Source organism: Rhinolophus sinicus, chromosome 16 (assembly GCF_057876585.1).
Source record: "Rhinolophus sinicus isolate RSI-liver-muscle chromosome 16, RSI-T2T, whole genome shotgun sequence".
In the NCBI taxonomy this organism is placed as follows: Eukaryota; Metazoa; Chordata; class Mammalia; order Chiroptera; family Rhinolophidae; genus Rhinolophus; species Rhinolophus sinicus.
The window spans coordinates 141,287,170-141,297,350 of record NC_142516.1 but is presented as its reverse complement, the minus strand read 5'-3'; the positions used below and the strand labels follow the sequence as shown (position 1 = coordinate 141,297,350).

Here is a 10,181-nt window from a genome sequence, read left to right as displayed (position 1 = left end):
CTGCAATGTAAGTGTGTTTTGTACTTTACATTTTCTTTACCATTGATAACCTAAAATAGTAAATGTTATTATCTTTGGTGGTAAAATTATGCACTGTTTTTCGCCACTACATTTAAATGTATTTTGCACTTTTTCTCAAAAGACATAAAAATATACAAATGACCTTAAGTAGGAACCTGATTTGAATTGATCAAAAATTATATCGATACCATGACATCTGATTGAAATAACTATTATTATTTTTAAAAAATATCATATGAAATTATTTCAAAAGTATTATTAAATATTTTATTTAAATTAAGAAAAATAACAAAATTACATTAATTTGTCCCAGTGTTTGGATAACATTTCTGATTACTTACAACTAACCTAGACACAATTTCCAAAGCACCAAATTCCAAGTATTTCAATGGTGTCATGAAAGCACATTTTTCAAAATGTATAGACTGCATTCCAAAATTCAGTATATAAATCCAGACACAATATATAGTATACACACTGACTTTAAATAACCTTAGGATAAATAAGTCATATTAAAAGTCAAAGCAATTTACTTCTCTATAATGAAAGTTATAACACACATGCCATTGGACAACTATTCAATGGATTATATCTAGAAAAATTACTATGTGGACATCACTTATACTAGAGTACAAATTCACATAAAAACACTCTCTTTAGAAAAAAGTTAAATTTGGGCCAAGTACTTTTAAAATCTCAACGTTTTTTGTTTTGTTTTTTTTTAATCAAACTGATCTAATTTTAAGTATTTAGACCATTAAGTCTCATTCCACTTCCCCTAATTTAGCTAATGACATCATTAACAAGGTCTTATTCATGAGCTTGACCTTAACCTTAAAAAAATAAACTTGTTTACATTTCATATTGAAAATAATTTGTCTTCCATTTAAAAGACATGTTTTTACAAGTCAAATTGTAACAATTCTTTTTTCTTACAATGCTTTTATTAGATAAAAAACTTATTAAAATTTTGATTTGATTTTAGAAAATCCTGTTTGGGTCAATACTATGACTCTAAAAGCTTATACATGTATTTTATTAATATCTGAGTTGAAATTCTAGATTTCTATAGGGATATCATATAACACCTTCTCTTTAAACTGTTTATTTCATCTTAATTACAAAAATCATCAAATACTACACTGCTAAAAGAATGTCTTCTTTCTTGGCTTTGGGCCATTGTCTTTTGTATCTCAAAAGTTAAAATTATTGTTTTCCTATATCTACCAATACTGTTTAAGCAGATTTTAAGAGAGAAACATAAAATGTAGTTTAGTAGTTTAGTATTTTATCATTACTATTATTGCAAGAAGTTAGCCACATCAGAGGCTTTCCTCACTGGAAAAGCTAGCTTTAAAGCAAATATTGACATTCCTCCTGTAACACACATTTGTCTATTGAATCAGTTACCCAACCTTCTTGCAGAATTTTAAACTTCCTCTTAAGAGTTCTTCGAAAAGCTTTAAAATCTCCAACACGACTATGATCCTCCCCAATGATTACATGAGACACTCCCTCAGCTAAACAAGAAACCACTTTTGCTCCATGAAATCGAAGCTCTAAGGCTGTGATAGCTAATCGTGTTCCCTCAATTTTGGTACTCAAGTCATTAATAACAGTATACAAGTCCAAATAAATGGTGTGGTGTCGAAACATACTGAGAGGAGAGTTGTCCCAGGAATAGCGATGTTCTAAATCAGCAATCACAGGAGTCATTTCTTCAGGAGTCTGTTCATCAGCATTTTTAATTCCTGAAAACACTTCCTTCAGTTGGTTCAAATCTGTATCAACAAAATAACTATCGCCATAACAATCATATTCACGAGCAAAATGTTGTTTTGTTGATGGGCACATGTGAATCATAAAGCGAGGCTGCCATGGCACACAGCTTTTGGTCTTAAAACACTCTAACAGCCACTCAGGCTTAACAACATCATGTTTATTTGATGAAATTATGTTTTTCACTCTGATGTTCTCAGACCCTGCAATAACACAGTATGTGTCTGGGCCGGGATTTTGTACTATATAACCACCAAGTTCTGCAATTTTGTTCTCCAGATCAAGCTTTGGATGGCTGTCTATTCCATTCATAACACAAAACTCCACATCTTCAAATGTATTGGAAACTTTGTTTATGTTAGAAAGGTTAGGTGCTTTTAAGTGCTCAATAATTCCAATAACTTTCTTAATCTTTGGGGCAGCTTTCCGCTTCTTTTCTTGTGGTCCATCATCACCACCTACATAAAGGTGCTTAGAGGCAAGCTTTCCAGATGCTTTCCCTCGAAGTTGTTCTAAATCATCGAGAGTCATGCATTCATGCCACTCTTTGTCTTCTCTTATCTTTTCAATTCGTGGAAAACGCAAAGTGCAGCCAGTTCTATACATTTCACTGGAGACAATCTCTGATGCTTTAATCTGAACAATGACAGAATTACAAGGTTCAATGTACACTTCTGGCTTTTCTGTTCCACATAAAATGCTACTTGGTGGAGCTTTTTTATGAAAAGGCTTCCAATGTTTGGCCAGTTTTAAACCCAGATCATACAGTTCTTTCATGGTGTAACCCGAGCCAACACGACAGAGAGTATGAAACACTGAAGGTTTTTCACTAGAAGGGGGTTTCTCTGCTACAGCACACAAAAAATGAGACATCATTCCACCCCGAGAACCTTTACCCCAATAGCCCCCGACAATTATGATGTCCAATTCATCCATCAGTCCATTTACATACTCTGGTTTAATTTTTAACCATCCTTCACCTCTTTTGTCTGGCTTATAAATGGACAGAGGATGTTTAACCATGATTCCCTCTTCTCTGTTATCTATTGCTTCATTCAGAGCATCAATTACTTCGTTCTTCGTATGAGCTTGCGTTTTTTGCACTATTTCTATTCTACCTGGTATTGGTGTAAAAATACTACTAAGAATTTCATACCTTGTTCTCAGGGTCTCACGTCCTAGTTTTTTATTATTGATCATCAACACATCAAAAACACAATAACAAGTTTGCAGATCAGAATCTTCTACCATTCTTTTAACATCAAACTTGTTCCCCTTCTGCATAAAAGTTTGTGTATTAGGATTATAGGCCATCATCTCACCATCAAGGATACAGATTTGTATATCTGTTTTGAATGCCTTATGAATGAATGGTGTAAGAGAACCTTCTTGTGGAAAGGCACCAAACTGTTCTGTATATTTATATCCATTTCGGGAGAAGTATTCATACACGTCCCCATCTTTGTGCATTTGCATACGCTCGCCATCTAGCTTGGTTTCGATGTAGAAACTCTGATTTTTCATGTCCTTCTCAATTCGTTCAATATCTGCTATTGCAGCAAGCATTGGTTTAAAGGGAGAGAATAAAGTGATAGAAATATCAGTGAGTCCTACTGAAGGATCATGCAGTTGCCTGCAGACTTTTTCCAGGTCTGTGGTGACATTATGCAACTCAGTAGCATCATTATGAAAAACTGAAAATATTATTTGGTGACTAACACCAAGCTTTAAGTCCTTTACAATCATGCGTATAAGCCACTTTTGTTCAAGTGCTGAACTCTGAGTTATAAGCTGAAGAAGACTCTTCTTTACTGAGTCCTTTCTTTTGGCAGAATTATTGCTGGCAATCGAGTCTAAAATGTCATTTACTTGCTGTATGGTTAAACTTCCTTTCTGCAAACATCTTGGTTTCAATACAAAGTATGCAATCATTGCAAAGTCTCCAGCATCTCCACGAGTTCCAGTAGGTGTTCTATAATTTAAAAGTTTAAGAGCATCTTTTCCTTCTCGAGGTAAATTGAGCAATTCAATATAAAGCTTGGCAAGCATAGTTTCTTTGATTCCATAGGCCATTCTCTCTCTTTCTAGCTGAGGAAGAATAAGTCTCATTGCTGGATAAAAAGAGTCTGTGACATCTTTTTGATTCTTATGGAGGGCACTGTGAAATCTTCTCCAAGAATCTAAAAATTCCCTGAAGTGTCTGATTTTGTCTGCACGTCCTTTACTTCTCTGTATTCGTTCTAAAGTTGAACATAAATCTGCAAAAGGAACGTGAGATGCAACAGTTTGCGAATTTTGTGAGGCAGCCATAGAAGCGATGCTGAATCCTCTGGTTTAACTAATAAAACAAAAGAGAGTAACTTTAAGTAAAAGATAAAATTCAACTAAATAATGTAAAGACATTACAGAAAATGCCTAGTTCACAATGTTTGCTAAATGAAAATAGATCGATGCTATAAATGCTATGAATAATGTCTCTTTTCAATCTCTACATTTAATGATAATTAGTTTACCTCCATTCTATTTAGTATTTATTATCAAAAGTATCACTAGTCCCATTCTCTGTGTTTACAATAGTAAAATTAATAATTCAATTCTTTCTCCCTACATTGCAACCTCTATTGAAATTATTTATTCCATTTATTTAGCACAGAATGCAAAAGATGATGGCTAATAATGATAACAACAAAAAAACCTAACAAATAAGGCTCAATTCACTGCATTTCTGGGCTTCTGAGGTGAGACCTAGCCTTATATTTCTCCTCTTTTTCTGTCATACTTAGCATCAGAAACAAACTTCTTAAAACAGATGTGTTGAACAAAGCTCACTGAACTGACATACATTTGGCTTTATAGGAAGTTTGAACCCCTACAAAACTAAGATCCTTAACCAAAAAAAAAAAAGAAAGAAAGAAAGAAAAAAGGTACCTTCTTCTTTTAGACAAACAAAGCCTACATCTATGTTTTACTTTCACTTCTTCACTACTAGCTATCTATGCCAAATCACTCTGGAATTCAAAATCCAACTCAAAATATCTACCTCACAAAATCCTCACTTGACCTGTCTCTTTTACCTGTATTTTATCACAGTTACTTACAGTTTTATAAATTTAAATTCATTGGTATGCTTTTGTTGTTGAAATCCCCATGCCAGTTACCCCCACCATGACCTCCATTCACTGACTACACATGAACCAGGCACTGTGCTATGAGCAAATACAGTATGTTTCTTCTGCCTTACGAATGCATACATTCTGTAAAGAAAAAGGGATACAATGACAACTGATTATAAAATGCTAACTGCTTTAACAAAAATAAAAACAGCAAAATGTCATGACACAAAGCTTTTCACTTAAGTTCCTTCTAGTGTGGACTCTGAGAAAGATACCTGCTAAGAAGGGCTCCTGGTGGCTAACTGGGCTCAAATTTAAAAAACAGCCTAGCAGCTATTTCTGCACAGGGGTCTCTCGCACAAACTGCACTTAACTATGCCTGCACTGAACTGCCTGCCTCCTGCACTGAACTGCCTGCCTCCTACACTAAACTACCTGCATACACCGTGTTCCTGACATCTCAGCCAGTCCTTCTCAATAAAGGAATTCCTGGAATTGCATTTCAACCAACAGGACTGAGCCTTTCCCCATCCGATAGGAGCTATGGAGCTAAATCCCCATTAGCATCTTCACCAACCAATCAGAGCAGCTCCAGTCTGACAGTCAGGGCAGTGCCTTTTGGACCAATCAGACTGTGAAGATTTGGAGTATTTTGCAGGAGGATAGATGAATCAGGGATCAGGGGTAGGGATTTCTGCCTATCAAGCCAGCTCTCTTCTGGGAGTGCACTTTCCCTTTTCCCCAAAGACTGAAGACTGCATGCCTGGGCAAGAGCTAACACACCCAAGATGAATCACCAAAGCTGTCTCACTGGGCCAGAGCAGAGCAGTCTAAGCAGAGAAGGGCCATACTACTTCATAACTGAGCTGCAACACCATGGAGCTGTTCCACAGCCATGCTGTTCTATAGTCATGCTGTATCACAATTGACCTGTTTGCACTGAAGTTTTCTTCTTCACAGCACCCCAAATAGGGGATTTCTGTTGGTGCTCAATGGACACCAAGGACCATCAGTTGACAAAAGAGAGGAGACAAAGGCTACCTTGCTGGGCGAGGGTCTAGAATATTTCCTAAAGCAGTCACCACAAGTGTGAAATTTCTTTGCAGTTTTAAATATTCATGCAAGCTCTATTACAATCTATAAGGTATCGGAACTATTTTAATATGCTTTAAACTATGTAACATTAAAATAAGCTAACTTTTCAAAAGGAGACTTCAAGTAAAAATGTGTGCTCCAAGAATATAAACTGTTTTTATACTGTGGTTTCAGACACCTCCTGGTACATCCCACGTAGCCCAGAGAGCCCAGAGCAGTTTCCCAGGGGGCTGGGGAGCGGGGGAATCTACAGTAATGCAGAGACCAAAAATTCCCCACCCCAGCAAACAAAAATAATCACACACACGATCAGGACAAGGCAACATTATCTAATATCTAGTACAAGAAATGGAATGGGTAATTACTATACCACATTCACTAAACTGTCAGTCTCTGAAATTGTGCCACCAATACCTGGGGAGACACAGGTTTATTTGTTGAATGAAATGCTAAATGTCTAGAGTTAAGTTCCTGGGAAAGCATACTAGGAAAGGCCAGGAGACAGAGACACAGAAACACACACACACACACACACACACACACACACACTGCTGGTGGTATTTAATTTGGTTAAAAACATTCAGCAGCTGTGACTGCACTGGGAAAGGTTCACAACAGCCATTTGGTGGTCTACAGGGAAAAAGGCCACACTTTTCAGTCTAATTCTTGACAAAGAAAATCCACCTCCTCTTGAGCCAGTTAGACCAAGAGATAAGCCCCACGAAACTATATTCCTGAGATTTTTATCTGTGAATACAGTCACTGCTTCCCCTCACTGTGGCTCATTTGCATAACTGACTGCACCACCTGGTTAAGTATGTTCACTGTCCTACCTCCCAAAACATGTTCCCTCAAGCAAGTACATTATAGCATATAATGCTATATTTATAATTTATATATAATGTATGTAAAATGATGTGAAGAGATACTTCTTTAAATGTTCAAATTTTGGTATACAGTTTCCAACCTATCTATAGAGTCTATATGGTCTCAAAGTTTCCCTTAAGTCCCAGGCAAAAACTCAAATCGTTTTGTACTAATGTTGAACTGTAGTGATGGGTGTGGATATGCATACAACCTAAGGCTGCTAGATAAATAACAAGGATTCCAAAATTAATCGAAAATGACTTAAACATTTGAAAATTATTAAAATTGTATCAAAGGCAAATATTAGGATTTCCACTGCTTTTTACATGCTCTGTAATTTGATTTTCTGGATTCTAGGGGTTTTTTAGCTGATATTTTCAATTTGTGAAAAAATAAAACAAGGAGGTTTGTAGTTAGGGCTCAGGCTCGGGAGTCCAATAAATCTGAGTTCAACTGTGGACTCTGTCACTATTGCTGTGCAATATGGGGCAACAACTTAATTTCTCTAAGATTCAGTTTCCTTAAATGTCAAATGGGGTTAATAACTATAGCAATTAACATGAGAATGACAACAGATAATTTACATAAGGTGCTTAACACAGTACCTGGCAGTTAGTAAATCTTTACTCAATTTTAGTACTATAATGCTGTTGATCCAAGCAACATTTAAAATATATTACAAAGTACTAAGCAGATACGAAGGGAGAGGGACACTTCACTTTTTGATAACCATAAGCAAAGCTTTCAAGAGAATGAATACAAGTTATTAGTACACAATAATGGCTCATCATCCATTCAGCTGCTGTCAATATCTTCAGCAGTGTCCTTAAGTGACACAACAAAACACACCAGCAAGATTGTGAATACGGGAGACGATTCAACGTTATTTTATTGGTGAGAAAGTGACTGGTACAACTGAAGTTTACTTCGTGCAACCCTGGACAAGATGATGTGTTTCCTATCAGACAAAGGGTTTACAGTAGCCTACTTTCAACCACACTTTGTGACATCTGGGGAAAATTTCAGCTGAAAGACATTAATGGTTAAAAAAAAAAAAAAAAGCCACAAGCCAGTGGGAACCAAGCAATTAATGAAAGACAAAGTGTAAGAAGAGAAATGAGGTAATTCCTTCCAAGTCTCTTCTTCCAGTTCCACCCGTTACACACTCGTACCTGCAAAATCAATGGAATGGTCCACACCTCTCCTCTGCCACCCCCCCTCCCCCCCAAAAAAATCTTCAACGGATCCCAGAGGAATCCCTGGCACTGGGCAAACCCTGTTACTTCTCTGAGCCGGTGGGTCCCCATTTGGTTGGGGGGTGGCATTCGGAATCAAAACATATGCAATTAAAGCAACCAACAACACGGTTCTTGAGAGACAAACGCGGGAGAAATTCTAGTTCCCTTGCCCCACGTCCCAGGAGTGGGGGTCTGGTTCAAGAGCCTGAACCAAAGACCTGGTTTCCGACGCAGCGCGGTGGCCAAAGTGGTCCGTACCCCTCACTGAGGATCAAGGGGGCGGAAGACCTGAAGGGCTTTTTGTTTAGAAATAATATATATAAGAAGTTTTATATATATATAAATGAAGTTTTAAGGCCGACCATAAGCATTTGCAGGACTGAAATACGCGAGATGGTCCCCTCCTGCTTTGGCCACCCTTGCGCACTTTCCGCCTGCCCAGGCTTCACCTCTGGCTCGCTCCGTGGACTCCAGGCCCCTCCTGCACCACAAATCTCCTACCTGACGCGAAGCCTCAGGCACCGCCACCAAAACTGAAGCCGGAGTCCAAAGGGCGGATTCTGCCAGCTGCTCCAAGCGCAGACGCAGTTGCCACAAGGTGTGGGGGGGCGGGAGGGGCACTGAGGCCATGACGCTATGAAAAGGACGTGCGCAGGCGCACCGCATCTGCAGGCTTGTGAAGCCGTGACATCATAGGGATGAAGTGTGCAGACGTGGCGACTCTCCGGAGAGATACTGAGAACCTTGCTAGGGTGTGTAGGACCTGAAGCTTCTCTCCTGGCACTGTAACTACAAACAATTCACAACAGCATCCCAAAGCAGCAGGTGCTTTTTGTAAAAGGTTGACCCACGAGAGTGGATTTCGTCGCTGCCCGAGATCCAGGAACACTCTGTGCATTGCCTCCTTACTTAGCCCATGAGCCTGAGCCCTCTCTCTGCTTGGCCTGCTCATTAGCAAGTGACAGCCTCTCGGTTCTGTTCCCTGTATGTAAACGGTGATACCAATACTAATCTTGCTGGTTGGTTATGAAAGCGTGGGTTGAAGAAGGCATCTTCCCTCCCCAAATGTCTGCTGTTATTTAAATGGAAAAATTGACTTTGCAATATTGACTAAGTTTGTCCTTTCCTACTTATTTTTCATGATGGTACAACTTAGATGTGAGTTCTTATCTCTTAATACAGATGCAATACATAATTCATAGTAATACATAATATATAATTCATAATATATACATAAACAGTTCAATGCCCAAAAATCAACCATGGATTCTTCTAGTATCTGTTCAAGGAGTCAAACTAAAGTTATTAGGCAAACCTTTATTGAGCACCTGCTATGATGTAGTAATTGCCCCAGGTATACAGGATGGCGAGATGAAAAAAAATCTAGTCCTTACGTTTTAGGAGCTGTTGATGTCTACCAATGTTTTGTTATTTTAGCCTATTTAATCCTTGGTTCAGAGAATCAAAGGGTTTTCATTAAGTATTTCCTAGCGGTGTTATGATTATCAGTTTATTTATGTAAGTAGTCTACCGTAGTGCCTGGCACTTATTAGGTAATTAACAGGAAGCTTTTATCAAGAGCCTGGGGTTGACCTGGAGCTCTCCATCTGGTAGCAGAAATCAACTCTGTATATATATAACAGTACACAGAATAGGGAATGACCAAGTGAGGGGGGGCAGGTTTCTGTAAATAAACTGTCCAGTACAATTTAGTGCCCAGGGGGGTTGGCAGTGAAGCTAATTAAGCTCCAGCTTCAGGGGCCCATTTGTGTGGCCACTTCCAAGGCCCTGAGAGTAGCCCTAGCAATTTTCCCATGGTCTTGTGCTATTGTAAAATTTGAAAAAATAAAATAATTTTGCATCCTTTTTCTTTAAAAGGACTCTATAAGTCTTCCAAGGTCCAAGCCTCAGAAAACCTACATCCACCTGTGATGGTCCATTCTGACAGGTAGGAGCAGGCTGGGTTGGGGAAAGGCAAAAAGAGAAAAATAGTTATGCAAGCGCTTTAAAGTACAGAACTCACTCCCATACCCCTAACAACTCTATAAGGCAGACACACTTTCTTCTG

At 38.3% G+C, this 10,181-nt stretch overlaps 1 protein-coding gene across 2 annotated transcripts; it reads right to left on the bottom strand.

Moving 5' to 3' along the window:
- Nucleotides 1-262: 262 nt before the first annotated feature.
- LIG4 (DNA ligase 4) lies at nt 263-8,759 on the bottom strand. Of its 2 annotated transcripts, none has more exons than XM_019731061.3 (2): nt 8,615-8,759; nt 263-4,138 (listed from the first exon to the last, which is right to left on the bottom strand). In XM_019731061.3, exon 2 carries the CDS (start codon nt 4,108-4,110, stop codon nt 1,375-1,377), a length of 2,736 nt encoding a protein of 911 aa, XP_019586620.2. In that variant the 5' UTR covers nt 4,111-4,138; nt 8,615-8,759; the 3' UTR covers nt 263-1,374. The 2 variants fall into 2 exon arrangements, with proteins under 2 accessions (XP_019586620.2, XP_074185616.1); XM_074329515.2 differs by having other exon boundaries at nt 8,563-8,672.
- Nucleotides 8,760-10,181: the final 1,422 nt, after the last annotated feature.

Excerpts from the sequence above, each read along its gene's own strand:
- LIG4 (XM_019731061.3), bottom strand. The coding sequence starts at position 4,110 with ATGGCTGCCTCACAAAATTCGCAAACTGTTGCATCTCACGTTCCTTTT.